The sequence below is a fragment of the Elephantulus edwardii genome, unplaced genomic scaffold (assembly GCF_000299155.1).
Source record: "Elephantulus edwardii isolate Elephantulus edwardi_28Jun2011 unplaced genomic scaffold, EleEdw1.0 scaffold00074, whole genome shotgun sequence".
Lineage (NCBI taxonomy): Eukaryota > Metazoa > Chordata > Mammalia > Macroscelidea > Macroscelididae > Elephantulus > Elephantulus edwardii.
This window is the reverse complement of record NW_006399824.1, coordinates 3,731,691-3,752,629: the sequence shown is the minus strand read 5'-3', so window position 1 is coordinate 3,752,629 and position 20,939 is coordinate 3,731,691. Positions and strand designations below refer to the sequence as shown.

General features: G+C 47.7%; 1 protein-coding gene across 6 annotated transcripts in view; it reads left to right on the top strand.

Moving 5' to 3' along the window:
* COL13A1 (collagen, type XIII, alpha 1) overlaps positions 1-20,939 on the top strand; it is a 197,571-nt gene that overhangs the window by 60,834 nt on the left and 115,798 nt on the right. For all 6 annotated transcript variants that reach the window (XM_006888990.1, XM_006888991.1, XM_006888988.1 and 3 more), the window contains exon 3: positions 17,656-17,663. In XM_006888990.1, the coding sequence (XP_006889052.1) occupies positions 17,656-17,663 (8 nt within the window). The remainder of the gene's footprint in view (positions 1-17,655; positions 17,664-20,939) is intronic.

Here is a 20,939-nt window from a genome sequence, read left to right as displayed (position 1 = left end):
TATGGAGAACATTTTTAGTAAAATCGGGGAAATATTTTTAACTAATACAGGCTTTAGGAGCCATGGTGTCCTATCAGTTAAGCATTTGGCTGCTAACTGAAGGGTCAATGGTTTGAACCCACCAGCTACTCTGTGAGAGAAACATGTGGTAATCAGCTTCTTTAATGATATACAGCCTTGGAAACCCTCTGGCAGTTCTTTGTCCTCCAAGGTCACTGTGAGTCATAATGAATTGGACAGCCATCCAAGGACTAGGGGATGATAAGGATTTTTATATAATTAATGGGACCCGTATGTCCCAACGAATCTCTTATACTAGAATTGGTGGATGAGAGCCGTTTCTTCAGATTCAAATGGTTATATGGACCACCACCAGATGGCAGCATGCACTAAAAGTGGGATACCAGCTGCCCACTAAGCCCTAGAAATGGAAAATAAAGGCATTATACATCCTGTAGTTGTTGAAAAGGTGAAGTGGGACCTCCCATCCATTAACTTATTACTCATGCATGTATCCAGCAATAATTTTGTGAGCATAGTTCTCGACCAACAGTACTGAGCTGCAGAATTGAATGAGCATCAGCTTGGGCACCAAAATACAGCTCCTTTACAGACTGTGGTTGGCTTGCAGAGTGATATTTTCTTTTTAAAATGATACTTACATTTAGAAGTCAAAAGAGTTTACACTTTTTAAGAAATGGATCTTTTCTTTTTCTTGACTATTTTCAAGATTTGGCAACAGGAGTTCTGTATCTCACCAGTCATACTTGGCTCCTGCTAAGGGGCAGCCGTTCCATGCCTAGACAAGCTTGTGGACACTTAGCACTTATGGTTGCCACACTTGCCCCGGCTTCACCTGTTTACCTTACCTGCCTGGCTTCCTATAGGCACTGCGTTTGCAACATCTAATCTCTCTTAACTTCTCTCAGAATAGTGATTAAAGAACAAATGACTTGCCCATCGAAAATATTACAGAGAAAACAAGGTAGCAAAACAAAGACTTGATATTGTTATGTGTTGTTGAGTCAGAACTGACTCATGACTAACTCTCTAATAGATTCTCAGAGGCTTAAATCACACAGGCAGATACTGCCTATCTTTCTCCCACACAGTCTAGTGAATTCAGACCTTGTGCCACTGGGTTGACAGCCCAGTTCCGCGTTACTCAGCCACTAAAGCTTCCTTAGATTTGACATACACCCATAGATTTGAGGGTGGCCATTCACTAAGTATTTTGAGGCTTGGGAGAGAATTGAGCGTGGTGCCATGAGGTGAGATAAATCTTAAGTCAGCTGCCTGAAGGAGGTGGTATGGAGTTGCAGTGTACTTCTTTGACCTTTGCTGGAGAACTCTTTGTGTCTTTAAAACGTGGAAAGGGAGTACCATTGCTGACTTCCTGGGAAGGACCCGAGGTGAGGGACTGGGGGTGCAGCAGGAAGTAAAACTCCAGGTCATGTGGGAGTATCGCAGTTCTTGGAGATTCAGTCAAGGGTGACAAGTTCAAAATCAGAGACCATGAGACTCCAGATCCTAATCAAAATAGACCGATAGGCAAGCGTCATCCCTGATTGATTTCCACTTGACCCTGCAAGCGCTGACTCAGTAATGAACCTCTTCCCCTCCTCTGGGCCCACCCCCACCCCCACCCCTCATTCCTCTCCCTGTGCATGGACAGTCACCCCACTCTCCCCTATACCGGAGGTTGTTCAGGGAAACTGGCAGCCTGAGAACAATGGCTGTCCTTGACCTGAATCTATGGACCTGGACCCTGCATCTCCCCAACAAGACCTACCCTCCAGATTTCCTTATTCGAGACCTCTGAGGCTGACCCCAGCCTGGACGTGTCAGAAGCTCAAGGAAGCAAGAAATGCACAGTCTGTCCTAACCATTCAAAGCCAGTGACCTTAGTCTATTCTTGTTGTGGTCAAATGGTCAGCCAACCTCATCTGTCATGTTCTGGTGTCACCACTCACCCTGAGTCCTGCCTGTTTGTTCTCTGTCTCCAGGGTCTCCAGGGCTTGTCTGAGAGGTAGGGCTGCAGGATGGTTAGTCAGCCTGTCCCTTCCTACTGTGTGACACCAGGTAAGGGGTACCAGCTCTCTGTGCTTCAGTACCCTCATCTCTAGGATGAGCATAGCAACAGTGCCTCTCTTACAAAGCTGGTAACCGCAATCACACTTATTCCACCAAGTAGACTCTGACTCAGGGCGACCCCATGTGTTAAAGGGTAGAACTGCTCCTTGGGGTTTTCTTAGCTTGTAATTTTTTGTGGAAATAGACTGGCAGGCCTCTCCTCTGCAGCACTGCTGGGTGAGTTCATAAAACAACCCCGAGGTTAGCAGGTCCCATCACTCTAAAAGGTGATAGTTGTTGGAACTGACTTCTATCTGATACTCCCACTTAGAGTTTTGGAAAACCAACACGATAAATCACACGAGAGGAGATTGCCCGTCTTCTTCCTGCAAAGCTGCTGGATTCGAACAGCATCCCTTTGAGTTACCACAAGGCCATATCTATTGTGTGTTTAGAGTAGTGTGTGACCCTGTGAACAGCTAATTAGCTATTCTCATTAGAACACAGAAGGATATCATATGTGTCTATTATCAAATGTCATTATTTCCAACTTCATAATACAAAAATAACTAGCACTTAACTGAGAGCTTTATCTAAGCCAGAAATGATGATCAACATTGTACTTGCATTCTCTCATTTAATCTTCCAAACCCAACAAAGGTAGATGCTGTTGTCCTTCCCCATCCTCCCCATTTTAGTGAAGGGCACTTGAACTCTGAGTGCAGAAGCCCATGCACAAGAGCACACAGCACGTAAGGAGCAAAGCTGAGATTTGAACCTGTGACTATTTGACTCCAACACCCCAGCTCTTGACTGTACTTGAATGTCAGAACCCAAGTCTGATCAGCAAAAGCCCAAGTTATCAGTCATGTTTCTGTTACATCACAGCTAAGTACCAGGAGGACAACAAAGCCAGGGGGCCAGAGACTGGAGTGTGTGTGTGTGTGTGTGTGTGTGTGTGTGTGTGTGTGTGTGTGTAATTAGTTACTCCTCAGATGAGCAGTGTCTGGATGAGCTTAGCAGACACTCCTCAATGGGGACCCTCTGGGAGCTGGATTTAATAAAGAGATGAGAGTGGCCCAAACCCAGTCCGTGGATGAGGCCACGCATTCCTCACAGGGACTTCAAAGGACTTAATTGCAGACTTTTTTTTCCTCTGTGAGCTAACTCCCTCACCTCACATTGTAGTCCTGTCGATTCTCTAAATTTGCTTTCCCAGCTGAAGCAATAAATCGAGGGGTTCAGAAGTTGAGCTTTAGGATGTAGCTGGTTTTAACTGCAGACCCAGCCACTCACCAGCTGGGAGACCTTGGATAAGATAATTTGTGCACCTGTACCTCAAAAGCCAGTCTGGGAAATGGGGTAATAAAAGCACTGAACCTACCTGTTGCGGTTGTAGTGGACATTCATAGAGAAATGCTCAGCTCTGGGGTTAAGCAGTGGGGTGGACTCCAGATGTTTGACTGTGGTGCAGTGACTTGACCTCTCTGTGCTTCAGATCTCTTGTCTGATTCTTTATCATGTACCATCCTACTCATAGCTGACCTCCCAATGGGTTTTCGGAGACAGTAAGTCACATGGGAGGAGATTGCCCATCTTTCATCCATGGAGCGTCTAATGGATTTGAACTGCGCGTCTATGGGTTGACAGTACAGCTGCTTGTTACCATCAGGCCACCAAAAATCCCTATCTCTCCTGATTAAACAGTACCTTATAGGGAAGGTTAAATGGCATAGTGTTTGAGAGTGTTTGGCCTTTATCTGGAGTTTAATGTGTGTTCAATACATATTACTATTTATCACTAATATTAGGTGCCATTGAATCAATTCCAACTTGTACCAACTCCATATACAACAGAATAATTGTTTGGGTCTAATGTCATTCTTACAATAATAGGTTATGTTTGAGTCAATCCGTATTTTTCCTTTTTTACAAGGATGTTTTTCTCTGTAGACGGGTCCTTTATGATAACATGTCTACAGAAATTGAGATGAAGTCTTACCATTGTACTCCTTACATCTAAGGAGTGTTCTGACTGTGCTTATTCCAATATAGATTTGTTCTCTGGACAGGCCACAATACATTCCATTTCCCCCCCTCCGTCAACATCATAATTCAAATGTGTTGATTCTTCTTCAGTCCTCCATTTTTATGGTCGAGCTTTCGCATGCATGTGAAGGGTTTGAAAATTCTTGGGCTGGGTGATCCTTAATCATCAAAGTAACATCTTCGGCTTTGAACACTTGAAAGCGATCTTTTGTATCTGGTTTTCCCATTGCAGTACATTTTTTACTTTTTTGTTGCTACTTCTATGGGCTTTAATATATAGGGAGGTCTGGTGGTCCAGTGGTAGGAAGATGCACTGCCAACCCAAACGCACACAGTTCAAATCCACCAGTTTACCAAACGAGAAATCTCCTCCTGTGCCGTTTACTGCCTCTAAAAACCACTGGAGAGTCAACTATGAGTTCCAAGTTAGTGGCAAATAACAACAACAGTGAAATTTAATTGTTGCTCCAAATAAAATGAAATCTTTGACAATATCTATATTTTCTCTATTTATTATGATATTGCTTATTATTTCTGTTTTATGAACTTTTGTTTTCTTAATGTTAGGGTGTAATCATTCACACTGAAAATTGTAGTCCTTAATCTTAATCAATGGAGCTCTGGTGGCCTAGTGGCAAGAAGCTGCGCTGCAGTCTTGAAGGCACGCGGTTCAAGTCCACCACTGCTCCTTGGGAGAAGGATGCACAGTCTCCTCCCATACAATTAACTGCCTCTGAAAACCCACCAGAGGGTCAGCTATGGGCAAGTTCCGACTCTATAGTACACAACAACAACAACAATCTTAAGTAAGTACTTCAGTCTTCTTTGCTTTCAGCATGCAAAGTTGAGTGATCTGCATATTACATGATGTTAATGAGTCTTCCTACAGTTTTGAAGTCCAGGTCCTCGAATTGTTTGCTTAGCATACTAAGTAGAATGATAGGGGTAAAATTCAACCCAAAGTCTTTTTGTCTCATTTTGTCTTTCCAGATTCTTAAGCATGCAGTAAACTTATGTTCTGTTCAAACGACTGTCTCTTCATCTATGTACAGATCCCATATGATCACAATTAAGAGTTCTGAAATTCCCATTCAGTTCAATATTAGTCATTACTTTTTATGATTCACACAGTCAAATTCCTTTGCATAATCAATAAAATCAATGTAAATATCTTTGTGTTATTCTCTGCTTTTAACCAAGTTCCATGTAGCATCAACAATAACATACCTTGTTTTATGTTCTCTTCAGAATTCAACATGTATTTCTGGCAATTCCCTATTAATGTACAACTGCAGCCAGTTTTCAATTCAGCAAAATTTTGCTTGTATATGTGTGATATTAATGATATTTCTCATAATACCCACATTCTTCTTCTGGATCATCTTTCCCTGGAATAGACAAAAAAACCAGATTTCTTCTAGTCAGTTGGCCAGGTATCTGTGTTCCAAATTTCTTGGCATAGACAAATGAACACTTCTGCTGCATTTTTTTAAAAACATCTCAGTAGATATTTCATCAGTTCTTGAAGTCTTATTTTCCATCAGTGTCCTCAGTGCAATTAAGGCCTTTTCCTTCAGTAGACCCTCTATGAAATGGATTGATTCAGTGACTGGGGTAATTGGGATGGGTGTGTCAGTGGCAGCGCGATTGGCACAGGATAGAGCAGGGTTTAGGGCTGTTGTACATAGGGTCGCTATGAGTTGTAAATGACTCGACGGCACATAACAACAACAACTATCATTCTTGATCCTGTTCAACCCTCCGAAATGGTTGAACATTGATCAACTTTTTTGGGGCTGTTTCTGTCTTCTTTTGAAACTTCCTTTGTCATGTAATATTTTACCCATAGAAACCTTCATGATTGCAACTCAAGGCTTGCATTTTTTTACTCACTTCTGAACATTTGAGAAACTCTGGCCATGTTCTCATTTTTTGCTTTTGTTGTTGTTTTCTAACTACAAGTCTTTGCACATTTCATTATAATACTTTGTCTTAAGTTGCTCTTTGAAATCTGTCATTCATCTGTTTTTCTTCGTTGTTTCTTCCATTTACTGTAGCTTTTCTATGTTGAAAAGCAAGCTTCAGAGCCTCTTCTGACATTAGTTTTGGTCTTTTCTTTCTTTATTGTTAATGACCTTTGCTTCCTTCATGTATGAAGGAACTCACAACTCGTTTTTGGCCATTCATTCCCAGTGTTTCAAGTCTGTCCTTGAGATGATCTCTCAGTACAGGCAGGATATTTAGCTCTCCTGGAACTGCTTTAATTCTCTTCAACTTCAACTTGAACTTGCATATGCGCAATTGACAGTTTATTCTGCAGCTGGCTGATGGCCTTGTTCTGACGGGTGATGTTGAGCTTCTCCATCCTGTCTTTCCACAGATGTAATCAATTTGATTCCTGTGTGTTCTGTCCAATGAGATTCTTGTGTATACTCGTCGTTTATGTTGTTGGGGGGAAATGTACTTCAGTTATTTAAAGTTTAAAAGCCTGTCTTTGGGAGATACAGTCCTAATTGTACAGACAAGACCAACAAAGTCACACCCCACACCAGTCCATCCTCTGTCCTCCCTCCTGTCTGTGCGTCATGGAACCTGCCAGTAGGCTGTGAACACTTGGCCTCCCAGAAACTGCTAATACAAGACCATCAAAGAGAGGAGCTGAGGGATGGTGCCCTGGTGTCTGTCCCCCTGCAAGAATAAGTGTGACACCCCAGTGAAACGAACTAAACCTTGACTCTGGGGCTGGAGTCCAAGGCCAGCAGTCTGAAAGTTTGCTAATTCCATTGTCTCTCAGGTCCTGACACTGGTCACTGGGGTCAGGTCTGCAGGCAGGGAGCTTACTCGAAGGTTGGAAAAGGGCCATGACTTGAATTGGGGGAGGGTGTCCTGAGGGATTCTGAATAGCACATCTTCCTGTTCCTTAATTGTTCATTTAAAATGAAGTTGCATTCCCTACTCCAGCTTTCCAGTGTGGTTTTGTGGCTCAAATGAGAAAAAGTGAAAACAAGAGGCTCAAACAGGCAAAGCACTGAATGCCCAGGCCAGGTGCACGCAGAGCAGGCCAGTCAGGAGTCACCTGGGAAGGAGACCTGGAAGGTCACAGTGGGTGAGGACCAGCATGGTGGAAGCCCTCAGGGGGAGGACAGCGTCGCATCAGAAAGGGGAGGAGAGTGCCACTCCAGAAGGAGATCTGTACTGATCTGGATGGACGTCAGGGCCCAGGGCCCGGACCAAGGAGAGCGGCCAAGCTGTGTCCGCTCATGGACCGTCTTCCAGCTCGTGAAGAGTCTTCCTTCTTTCATGGACCTTTCCCAGCATGATGTCTCCCTCCAAGGACTAGTTCCTACTGATAGTAGGCCCAAAGTAAGCTAGGTGAAGTTTCCCCTCCCCAGACTTCAGTGGGGATAGTGGAGTACATCTCCTGAGCTTGAGAGGGCCACAGGACAAGGATGGACTTTTCCAGCATCTGGCACAGCAGCCCGCCGAGAGCTGATGCTGCACAGACGTTTGTGAAGAGAACACAGCTCAAATGTGCAAGGATGTTCTCTTCTTTCCCCTGCATTGTGCTGCGGTTGGCTTTTGAGGCCTGGCCTCCTGCTGAGGCCAAATCAGGATTCCAGTTTAACACTGTGCCCCACCTGCCTGCTGTACTGACTCAGGACACAGGATCTCCTCTTGTCATTACCCCTGCAGCGCTGCTGAGTGGGGAAGGCTGAGGTGCCCTGCCACACTGTTGGGGGGACTGTCACAGTGTCAGGTAGGACGATCCCAGTGTTGAGGAGACTGTCACAGTATTGGGGAGGACTGTCAGTGTTGGGGACTCTGTCACAGTGTCAGGGGGGTCGCCTAAGTGTTGGGGGACTGTAACAGCATCAGAGGGGATTGTCACAATGTCAGGACGGCTCATCACTGTGTCAGGGGAACCGTTACAATGTCAAGGAGGATTGTCACAGAGTTGGGGGACTGTCATAGTGTTGGGGGACTGTCACAGTGTCGAGTAGGATCGTCACAGATTTGTGGGGACTATCGCTGTGTTGGGGGGACTATCACAGTATCATAGGGACCTTGTTGGGGGGACTGTCTCAGTGTTGAAGAGGATCATCACAGGTTTGAGGGAACCATGACAGTGTTGAGGGTACTGTCCCAGTACTGAGGGAATTGTCACAGGCTTGAGAGGACTGTATGGACTGTCGCCATCTTCTGCCTGAGGTGCTGTCCATCCTGCATGGTCCTGGGTGTTTACTTTTCACACCCTTAGTTTGGTCCGTGTCCTTACTCAGGTCCCTCCTGTCCTCCTTGTCCCTGTCTGAGGCCTCTTCTCAACTCTCTCCACACCTGCTCTAACTGTGGGGAGTGTGAGAACTGCCACTGAGGAGGGAGGTCTCTGTGCCTCCGTGTTCAGCTGTGACACTTCCTTCTGATGGCTGGAGAGAAACTTTGCCCAAATCCTGCCAGAATCTTCTTTATGAGGGTGTCAGGCTCCACGCACTGCCTCACTCAGGCCTCGCTAGGCTGTAAAGAACGTCCCTGGAAACAGCTGAGTGGAGACTGAGTGGACTCCAGCGTAAAAGCAGAGTCTGTTAGGGAGCAGATGAGGAGAGTCTGCCCCTTGGGCACTCCCTCCGTGTTTCTGTGTGAGAAGCTGCCCACAGGCATTGATTGGGCTGAATAATCTGAGTCTCTTCCATTCCACCACCCCCTCCTAGCCTTTCTCCCTATCTAGTCAACCCGTATACCGAACAAATCATTCAGGAAGCTGGACTGTTTGAAGCAGAATATGGCATCAGGATTGAAGGAATACTCAGCAACCTCTGTCATGCAGGTGACACAACCTTGTCTATAGAAAGTGAAGGCAACTTGAAGCACTTACTGAAGAAGACCAAAGACTGCAGAGACTACATCTCAAGAGCAAGAAAAACAAATCCTCACCTCTGGACCAATAAGCAACATTAGTGTAGATGGAGAAAGGATTGATATTGTCAGGGACTTCATTTTACTTGAATCCACAATCAATACCCAGGGTAAGAGCAGTCAAAAAATTTGCTTTGGGAAAATCTGCGGTAAAGGACCTCTTAAAAATGCTAAAGAGCAAGAATATCAATAAAGATTAAGGTGTGCCTATCAGATGGTACCAGTTGACCCAGTGGTGAGAATTGGCACCATCATGATAGATGGTGAAGAGATTGAGGTTATTAATAGCTTCAGTTTGCTTGGTTCCACAATCAACACTCTTAGTACCAGTGGCTAGGAAATCAAGAGATTAATTTCATTGACAAAATTTACTGTCAGAGACTTCGCCAGAGTACTGAAGAGCAACAATGTCAGTCTAGAGACTAAGGTGTACCTGATCCAAGCCATGTTCTTCATAATTATTTGCTGTGCATCAGAAAGCTGTACAATGGCTGAGGATGATAGAAGAAGAATCGACGTCTTTGAGTTGTAGTGCTGGAGAAAAGTATTGAATGAATTTCCCAGAGAACAGATCTAGCCTGGAAAGGGTAAAACCAGGCTGCTCCTAGGAGGCAAAGGTTTGCCTTGGAAGCTCCATCTCACACCTTTGGGCATGTTGCCAGGAGGGACCAGTCTTTGGAGAAGGACATCATGCTTGGAAGGGTGGAAGGACAATGCAAGAGAGGAAGACCCTAGATGAGATGAATTGACTCAGTGACTGGGGTAAGGGAATTAGGCATGTCAGAAACAATTAAACTGGCTCAAGATAGAGAAGGGTTCAGAGCTGTTGTACACAGGCTTGCTAAGAGTCACAAGCAACTTGACGGCACATAATAACAACACTCTATCAAATGTGCATAAGGAGCTCTGCTAGCTTAGCTGTTAAAAGCTGCAGTGCAATCTCTAAGGCACAGTTCAAATCCACATGTTGTTTCATAGGTGAAGGATGGGCAGTGTCCTTCCTTGTGATTAACTGCCTCTGAAAACCCCCTGAAGGGTTAACTATGAGTTGATTCAGCTCCAGAGCACACACCGCCACCACCATCAGATGGTGCAGATGGGACAGGGCTCAGCTCTGTTGTTCACAGAGTCATTATAAGTCGCACTCGACAACAACAACAATCCAAGCCATAGTCTTTTCAGTTGTTTCCTAAGCATCTGCGCAGTGTATAAGGAAGGCTGGAAAAGAATAAATACCTCTGAATTATTGTGTGGGCGAAGAGTATTGAATGGATTGCCAAAAGGACAAATTCGTCTTGGAAGAGGTGTGAGTGACCAGCATGCTTCTTAGATGCAAGGATGGTGAAATTTCATCTCACATACTTTGAGCATGTGGTCAGGAGGCACTCATCCTGGATGAAAACATCATGCTGGGAAAAGCAGAAGGTCAGCAAAGAAGCAGCAGCGAGGCAGAGAACGGTGAGGATGGCATAGGAGAGGGCAAGGTTTCAATCTGTTAGTTGTAGGGTCACTGTGGTTCGTAGTTGACTCAGTGGCACTTAACCACTTCCCACCCCGGCCCTAGTTATTCATCAGACAAGACAGAGAACAAGGGTATGAAGGAGCTAAACTCCCGGGAGGAGGGGAGGCTGTCATCCTGCAGCTCCACCTGGGACCCCACTAGATTGGAAGCCCCCTCACCTGGAGTCTATGGGAAGGTGGTGGCTGTGGAGTCAGCCTCTTGTGGCTACCTGTGTGAAAACAGTACTTCTGTGGCCTTGGAAATAATGTGGGTCACTGTGTATCCCCTGGGCTTGAGGCATGAATGATCTTGGGAAGGGCCTGCTGCCCACTGTCCCTACTGTGCCCACTTTCCCAAGTCTCTCGGCCTTCTTTACCACTGGGCAGAGATGGAGCAAAGAGGACTTGTGGTTAGGGTAACAGCTAGGCATCCAAGAGCCCTCAAATCCTCCACCTCCATCTTCGTTACACTGGGTGACTCCACCTTGCTATTGTGATTTGCACTTCAGCACTGCTGACCCTCACGGCTGCACTTGTCCTGTCTGATAAGACAGAGAAGGAACCCCATCCTCACAGACCTCATGCTTCTCTCACTCACTTCCCCTGCGTCTCAGCCCCACCCTACTCCTGCTCCCGGCTCCAGTTCCAAGATGACTAATAGGTTCCATCTAGTGTGCCAGTTCCTGCTGATAGTGGCTGCTTTGGAAAAAATCACGAAGCCTTGTCTAAGCCCATCGAGGAAGAGTAGCCCTGATTGATTAGTAATGTCTGCCATGTGCTCGGCTGGGAGAGGTGGGTCTGTGTGATTTAAAATGCTGCCCCTCCTTCTTGGAACCTGGCGCTTTCCATCAGCCTGAGGTCTGCAAAGTGTCTTGTGGCTGAGAAACAGTATGAGAAGAGAGATCCAAATGGAAAATGATTAACACTGGCTCTCAGGGAGGAGACAGAGATGAGTTGCTTTGTAGTATTTGTTGATTTTTGTGCAGTGGCCGGTTTCTAGCTGCCAGGGAGAAGTCATTGAACACAGAGTTGGGACGAACACAGAGTTCGTCTCTCACAAGACTGTCCTCACTGTCTCTACCACACGGCTGTCTAAGTAGCCATATTTTACCCATGAGAAATACAAAGACTCCTTCCAACTCTTAAAGCTGTGTTTGGAGTGAGATGAGCCCTAGACAACTAGATCTCAGGACTTCCCACATCTGTCACATCCAGCCATGAACCGAAGGAAGTTGCATCCCTTCTCTGTCCTTGGGTTTCCTCCTCTATAAAATGAGTGTTGAGTTGTGTTAAGGTATAAGATCTGAGGAAGTGTTCTGTCAGCCACAACCACAATTTGTCAGGCATGTCCCCAGGGAACAGCCCAAGATCTGTCCCAGAAATTGGGACCTGCCCTTCCCTTGTAAAACCAGTGTTGTGCAGAGCGAGAAGGCTCTGTCCTCTGCTTTGATGTCAGCCTCAAAAGGGGGCTGGCCTGCCTGGAAGCTCCCTGAAATTCCCTGAAACAGCCCATTGTGCCTGTCACTGGTGAATTTTCTCTACATGTTTCCCTCCCTCACTGCCTCTTGGAGCAGAGACTGCTGAGTAAAGTTGTGCCTTCTATATCTCCTCTGTATGCCTCTTCAAGTTTTGGGGTCCCCATATTTCCCAGCCTCTCAGTGAGGCCTTAAGTCAGGCCTTATTGTCAGACAAGAAAGGAGTTTAAGTTCCAGTTCAGGCATTCTTGAACTATGAAGCCTCAAACTCATGCCTTAAACTCCCTGAGCTTCAGCCTTTGCAACTACAGAATGGGAGTAATAATAGTAACTAGTTCCCTGAGTTATTGGGTAGAAATAAAACATGCATAGTTCTTTGCAGAGGCAAAGAATAAATAATCAGTAAGTGATTAGAATTTATTCTGGTAGGATCTTGAGTGAGAATGTTGTTAGATGTTGTTCCAACTCATGGTGACCCCAAAACACTTTCTGGTCCTCAGCTTAAGCTCATTGCTGTAAACCATTGGGTCAATCCATCTCACTGAAAATCTTTTTCACTGGCCAAATTATAGAAGAATTGGATCCTGAAAGTTGGCAAACCACAGAATCAAGTGAGAGTGGCATAGGGGCATGGCAACGATATGTACTGTAGGACCCTAGGCACGCAGAAACCTAGAGACAGGACTGTAGTCCATGCAAGCTTTCCCGTCGCCAGCACTTAGGGTCACATATGTGTTTGCTGTGGGAGTTGCTGCAGGCACTGAGGGAGGTTTAGCAGCACGCCTGGCTTCTACCTTCTGGCCTGCCAGTTGTAACAACGCACAGTGTCTCCAGACACTACAAGCTGTCTGTGAGGGACAGAAGCTCCCCAGTGGGGAATTGCTGCTCCTGGGGCGAAGCGGGACTATTACCCAGGCATGTGGCCCAGCAGGGTGCGTGGGCCGGGCACAGGGCAGGGCCAAGTGGCAGGTGGTCAGCTTCAAGAAGCCTGGCAACAGGCACCAGAGGCGTGTGTCGGGCTCATGGACCCCAGCTGCTGGTGCTGACTGAGGTCAAGTGGGGTCAGAGCACGGCGTGTAGGATGTTGAAGCAGGAGCTCTCTGGGACTCCTCATTTACCTTGTCAGGAACAACTAGGACCATGATCAGAGTCTGGGGCGGGGCCGAGGCTGTCCTGTACTAGAGGGTGCAGGGCTGAGGGCCAGGCTTTCATGCCCACCCCTCATGGCCTTTCCAACCTGGAGAGCACTGGCTTCAAGCACGGGCAGGAGACCAGGGTTCAAACACAGGCTCTGCTGTATGGAAACTCAGTCTAATAAATTAATAAAAATAAACACATGCACACACAAAACAGATGCTGCTAATTACGAGCAGGGTAATCACAAGCAGTTGTGATTTTTTGGTTTTCATTTCTTGTGTTTTGCTCTGGTGGCCTAATGGTAAGAAGCTGTGCGGCAGCCTCAAAGGCAGGTAGTTCAAATCCACCAGCTACCAGAGAAGGATGGGCAGTCTCCTCCCTAACCCTAAACCTAAGTTATACAGCCTCTGAAAAGCCACTGGAGGGTCTACTGTGGGTCATTCTGACTCAGTAGCACACAACAACAATAAACAAACATTAGTTAGGGAGCTCCGGTGGCCTGGTCAGGTGGAAGTCACCCTGCTAACTTGAAAGTGTCAATCGCCTGTGAATCCACCAGTGGCTCTGAGGGAGAAAAATGAGCAATTTTCTCCTGTTCCATTTACAGCCTCTGAAAACCCACCAGAAAGTCAGCTATGGGTGAGTTCCAACTTGACGATAAATATGATGTATGGGAATGGTTTTATGAAACAGTATGAATGAGGAGTCATGTGAAACACAATGTATATGAACTTTGTGAGCAAACCAACATAAATCAATTTAAAAAAAAGAATGGGTGAAAAGAACTCAAAGCATAGTCTGTTACCACTTAGGTCAGTCACAGGTGAGAGCAGCAGCAGCCCCCCTCCTCGCCCCTTTCCCCAGTTCAGCGGTGGTGTCAGACCTCAGGCAGAGGAGGGTGGCAGGCCTGCTGAGCCCACCCAAGTGGCTGGGACAGTCTTCATCCTTCTCGCTGTAGAGAAAAGTGTCCTCAAAGACCAGCAGCAGCACGCGAGAAGCAGTGCCACCCATTTTCTGCAATGTCAGGAGGACGTCAATACAGGTCATAAGTGACAGTGTGGTTTGTGAGGAAGACTCCTGTCAGGGACCTGGGTCCTGGTGCCACACCTGTCACCACTTACAGAGTGACCCCGTTGTTGTGTGCCATTGAGTGGGAATGGCCTCATAGCTGACCCTCTAGCATATTTTTCAAAGACTGTAAATCCCAAATGGCGAAGCTGCTGGTGAATTCGAACCATGAACCTTTGTATTGGCAGCACAACTTACCACGAGGCCACCAGAGTGACGTTGTTGTTGTTATGTGACGTCAAGTTGCCAGCAACTCATAACACCACTATGTGTACAATAGGTGTGAACCTGAGGCTAGCTGGACATTAACTTCCCCATGCCTCTCTTTTCCCAGGGGATGACCCCCACCCTCTAGGACCTGGCCAGGGTGAATGGCCACATTCAACAGCCACATTCCTCAGCACAACCCTAGTAGCCTCCAGGACACATAGTGGTGCATCTACTCCGATTGTAGCTGGTGCTGGTGGATTTCACAAAGCCATTGACCCAACGTCCACCTCAGTGCTTCAGTCTGTGAAACACAACCTTGAGTGAAAAGCACAGCTTTTCGTCATAATCCAGGGCCTCCCACTGTGGGCCTGTCTAGGGAGAGCTGGCAGGGGGAGGGATGCGCCTGGATCTTCCAAGAAACCTCAACATTTCCCAGGGGGCCTAATAATGCCTTTAGGTCATCATTGACAGGGAAAAAATTACTATGACTGGGAAAAAAGCCTTTTTTAATAACTCCCTTATGTCTTTTCCCCTTCTCAAGGCACAAATATCAACTTCTAAAGAGGGGCTTTTTCCATTCCTGAGGTCTTGAAGTGGCAGGTGGGGGAATGCAGCCTTTGAAGAGCTGGGCTGAGTCAAACTGTCGGACAATGAGTGTCAGACAATGAGTGTGTGAGCAAGGAGCCTTGCTGGTGCTTCAAATCCACCAGAGGCTGCTGAGGAGAAAGATAGGTAGGTAGTCTTCTCCCATAAGATTTACTTCCTGCAAAACCCAATGGACGGCCAGTGATAGGTAGTCTGTGAGTTGACTAATCAAAAGATTGACACTGAGCCCATGCAAGGGTGTTGCGAAAGAAAGGCCTGGCAATCAGTTTCCGTAAAGATGACTGCCCTCAAATTGCCATGAAGCACAGTTCTAGTGCGTAACACAGGGGAGACTCAAAACCTGCTCCTTGGAAATTGCTTAGATTTTAGAGAAAGATGAGAGTGTGAGGTCTAGAGAAAGGAGCAGAGGCAGAGGGGCAGTAGACATCCTGGGGAGAGGCCTGGAAAGGAGAGGGGCCTGGAGATGATGTGAGGTAGAGGTGGGATGTTCTTTGAGAGGGAGGCCTGGAGAAGAAAAGGAGGCTCGGTCCTGAGGGCATCAACAGCTTCCCCTGAAGCTTCTCATCTTTGGCAGATCATGCACCATGGAGTTGTGAAGCCTGTTGTTGTGTGTACCTTAGAGTCAGAATCCACCCATAGCTGACCCACCAGTGGGTTTTCAGAGGCAGCAAATCCCACGGGAAGAGATTCCCCATCTTTCTCCCACAAAGCAGCTGGTGGCTTTGACCTGCATAGTGCTAAGAATCTGTGCTGCAATCCCAAAGGCGCATGGTTAGAATCTGCCAGCTGCTCCACAGGAGAAGTATGAGTAATCTCCTCCCCTGCGATTAACTGCCTCAGAAAACCCACCGGAGGGTCAGCTATGCGTCACTTCTGACTTCATGGTACACAACAACAACCACCACCTTTGCATTGGTAATGTAGAGCCTTACCACAGAGCCACCAGAGTTCCCAAGAGAATTAAGAGAGGTCATGTATGGAAGTTACCTAGAACTGGGCATGTGGTGAGTACTGGGGAGATGCACTCTGATAGGAGCAGCAGTGATATAAGATTTCCTGGAAATTGTCTGTAGAATTTCTTTGGCTGGGGAGTGCGTCGTGGGCCCAGCAAAGTGCCCTCCCTTGAGTTCCATGAGGCTGCGGGTCATATCCGATGACTTCAGTGCGGGACTGTCACTGAGCTCTGGCCTGCATCACTGGAGACGTATCCAGAGCCCAGGAAGCCAGGACCCTGTCAGGCCAGCGGCGTGGGCATCTGCTTTCCATGTGGACAAACCGGCCCCATTGCCAGAGACGGCACATGTCACCAGTCTCCTCACGCCGAGGACACGGCCCCCAGCCAGCAGGCAGAGACTTCCCAGCCGGGCCAACACTGCTGGCAGACTGCAGCTCGAGGATATTTCCAGATTCTGGGTGACATTCCCCTGCCCCTCGGCCTAATGGGCCCCAGATGTGGCCCTCTCCCTGCACCACCCTCCCTCTCACTTGCTCAGAAACCCATTGCTGGCCTGTGCTTGGGCCCTCCTCGCCCATTTCCTACGTCTCTTCGGTGTTTTTTTAAAAAATTGTCAAACATTTTGTTCCCTCTTAACGTGCTGCTGTGACAGAGGACAGCAGGAGAGCAGGGTTGTTTTCTCCTACCTCAGCTCAGGACAGAGAATCGGACAGATAAGGGGGAGAAAGGGAAGCGGCTTTGGGAACACCAGGGGAGAAGACGCAGTATTTTTCTTGGCCTAGCTTAAGAGAAGCTTCTGCAGCAGCAGCTGAGTTAACACCCAGGTGACTGCTGGGGGCTGGGCAGCCCACCCGGCCCAGCTGGGGGACCCCGGCAGGCTGGGGGCTGTCAAGAGATGTCTTTTCTTTCCCTCTTTCCACTGCCTGGGCTTGCTCCCTCCTCTGAACGCTTGCATTTGTCATTCTTGGCTGTAGCCTGCTGAAGAGGCTGGGCAGTTGCTGGGGTGGGTGGAAGGGGAAGAATAACACAAGTAGGGCAAGAAAAGAGGGGCGGGGAGGGGAGGACGGGTGGGGCCTGGCGCCTGAGACCAGGTGGGTGTGGAGAAGGAGGTGGAGGCCAGCAGAGCCTGGAGAGGTGGCCTGCCTGACTCACAGTCTAATAGAAACCAGGGCCGCCCCGATGGACATCAGGCAAGGGAGACACTTGGTTTCACCCTGCCCAAGGGAAGTTTGAGGGAGACACAGAGCACAATGACAATCACAGTTGTCATTTGACCCTCATTTGCCCCTCCTCCATGTGCTGCAATGTCTACTGTCCCGGGTCCCACAAACCCACCGTTAACATGAGTTATGTGTACTGCAGGTTCCAGGGAGCCCATTTTATGAGGGGGAAAACTGAGGCAGAGAGCCTTGCAGAAGTCCCCCTTAGGGTCCCAGCAAGAGCAAGTCTAGGACCGAGCCCTCTGCACGGGACATCCAATGGTGAAAATATGGAGCTGAAATAAACGCAAGAGCGATTACATTGGTGAAAGTGGGCCAGGAAAATATAAACTTTGAAGACCAGATGGAAATCCCTCAGCTAAAGAATTCTTGGATGCTGCTTCTAAGGCGGCCTCCCCTGTCTTCCTTCCAGCCGTGACCTTGACCCTGGACTTTTCTCTTTCTCTTTCAGGACCTCCTGTAAGTACTCAAGCTGCAGCCTGGTCCCACACGTCTCCAATGCCTAAGAGCCCTGCTGGTAACCGGGCCCCGGGTGGGAGACTGCCCGATGGCCTCCACTCTACTCTCAGGGGCCACAGCAGATGGTCTCTGCAGAGGCCCTCTGGCAGTTTTATACAAAACAATAATAGTAATAATAATCCCACAGTTGCAATTGAATTATCTCCTCCTGGTGCCCTGTGTATGTCAGAGTGAACTGTGGTCCATGGGGTTTTCAGTGGTACATCAATCACCTGGTCTTTCTCCCAAGGTGCTTCTCAATGGATTTGAACATCCAGCCTTTCAGTTAACAGCCAGTACCAGTACTATCCTCCACCAGAGACTCCTTACAGAGGACACAAGGCTGTGTTTTTGCCTTCTACCCACCTTGCCACTCCAGGCCAAGACAATAATTCACTGTAATACCAAGCAGGGCCTGTATTTCAGTCTGAAAGACTAGCTGGCCCCATTGTTAGCCCAGCTCCTTTGTCTCCTAAAGAAGGAACTGGAGTCAGAAAAGCACCCAGTTTCAGAAAGAAAAAGATAATCTCTCCTCAGGTCTGGTCCTTGAAAGTCCCCTCACCAATCAGAAAGCAGGTCAGCGTGAAACGTGAAGTGTGGGCTGCCTGGAAGGACTCTGTGCTTGTCCACACCATGTCCACATGTTCACACAGCTTCCTAGGGCAGCTGAATTCTGGCCTGGCCTCTTAGTCCAAGTGGTAGTGGCAGCAACTGCGATTGCCTTTATGCCAGAGAAAATAACATCAACAAGTTAGACTTGGAATGGCTCATACATTATAGTACTTGGGTCACGCCTTCTTCCCTGGCATTTTCTTCCCTAGCCTTGGGGGAGGGGGGCGGAAGGGGAGCCCAGTCATTTCCAAAGAACTTGACCATGCCCAAGGATACTATCTCCCTGAAGTAATGGATCCAGAGAACAGGAGCGTGGCTTCTTTGAGAGACAACACTTGATATCCCAACTAAAGACGCGGAGGTCAGTGGGGGACTGGGGACTGGAATTTGAAAGGGCCAGGCCTTCAGCATTAGATCTTTCTCAAGGAGGTGACTGGCAGCAGCGAGTCTATCACAGCTTCCCCAGGGGTCACCTCGGACACTGTGCTCTTGGTCTGTACCTGGGGAATGGTCTGCCTGGTTTCTAATCAGACCATTATTTAATATCTCATCTGTTCTCTGAGATGTAAATGGAGCCCTCAATGGGACTCCCGCCTCGCTCCCTAACTGATAAGTCACCCTGAGAGAGAGAGAAGCTTTTCATTCCTGTAACGGAGGGGCATAATTTATCGTGGCAGATTTGAGATGTCAGATCTCAATTCCTGCCAACAGTCTTCAAAAATAAACTCCACCATGGTGCGGGGGGACAGGGTCAGCACTTTGCCAGACCCCTACTCCTACTGGAGATGGGCCTTTGACCCCACTTGCTGAGGGGTTTTTCACTCCCCCACCCTAGAACCTCCTCCCCACACCACCTCCCCACAGGCTGCTGGGCAGGGCAGGTTAGGTCAAACCACAGACCACAGTTAACAAACAGGCATTTAACCGCTGAGCACTAGGGCTTCACAGAGAGGCTCACAGGGTGTGTTTAGTTCTAGTGTTAGGAGAACAAACAGGTTCATCCTAGAGAGGATGAATCCAGGCTGCGCCTTGGAGGCAAGGATTCTGAAGCTCCATCTGACATACTTTGAACATGTTGCAAGGAGGGACCAGTCCTTGGAGAGGGACGTCATGCTTGGGAGGGTTGAGGGACAATGCAAGAGAAGAAGACCCTCTATGAGGTGGATTGATTCAGTTACTGGGATAATGGGGTAGGTGTGTCAGAGACGATAAAATTGGCTCAGAATAAAGCAGGATTTAGGGTTGTTGTGCATAGGGTTGCTGTGAGTCGCAAGCGACTTAACACCACAACTGAGTCAGTCCTGGAAGGAATGAAGAGATGATGGTCTTATCTCCCCACCAGGACCTAAGGGTGGGGACTGGCCCTTCAGACAGGATGAGTGTGGAGAAGGAGGTGGTGCCCAGCAGGGCCAGGACAGGTGACACGTCTGGCTCATGGGTAACAGAAACCAGGGCAGCCGAGTCTCAGTCCTGACTATGTCTGTAAGCTGAGCAGTGTCTGCGAGGAAAGGAGGTGTGTCCGACAGGAGAGTCTCTGAAGGAAGAGACTGAGGCTGGCTCTGTGCACTGCCCATCACTTCTCTGCCATCTAGTAATAGCTGTAGTTGGTGTAAGGTGCCATTGAGTCAAGGATAACTCGTGGTGACCTTGTGAACAGATCAGACAGGACTTTGCCCTATCGTGCACCTCCCTCACCGTCTCTACCATGCTGGGTCCTTTGATTCAGTCACCGCATCAATCCATCTCATGGAAGGGCTTCCTCTCTTGCCCATCATGATGTTTTCCCCAAGCCCTGGTCCCTCCTGATAACATACCCAACATATTTGAGATGAAGTTTCACCATCCCTGCCACTCAGGAACACTCTGGTTACACTTCCTACAGGAAAAAATTATTTGTTCTTTTGACAGTTCGTGGCATATTCAGTACTCTTCACCAACACCACAACTCAATGGCATAATTCAGTAATTGTTGTCTATTAAGTGTTCACCATATGCCACATTGAGTGCTTTACACATACTCAAGCTTGTGTACTCTTAGGATGGAAATGAATGTTCTCCCATTTTCAAGATGAGGAAACTGAGGCACTTGGAGGCCAAGCAAGTTGCCTAAGGTCCCAGAATGAGTGAGTAGCAGAGCTAGCTGTTGAGCACAGCTGGGCAAATCCCAGAGTCTGGCTCTCACCTCGAAGTCATACTGTCACCCTCACCAGGACACCTCCATCCGCTCCCAGGCTGCATGCCTCTGTGCCTCTGCTGCGCCAGGGTTGGGCTGCATTCAGGAAGCTTTCCCCAGATCTCTGCTGTCCGCCTTTGCAGGAAGCTCCCCAGTGCCCCAGGAGGCAGCCGTTAGGGAGGTTTCTCAGTCACCGTCATCCATCAGATCCATCTGGAAGCTGGAGCCAGAGTTCAGAAAGGCATGAATTCCCTGGGATTCCTTCAGACTCCTGAGCTGCCTTCTAAGTCTATTATAATGGTGATAATTATCGGTATTAATAACACATTTTGGTGAATGCTGTCCTGTGTTAATGGGATTACAAATCTCTTCCATGAAGTCTTTTATTTTTTTAACTAAATTTTTTATTTTATGCTAGTTTGCTTACAAAGTTCATATGCATTGTTTTCACG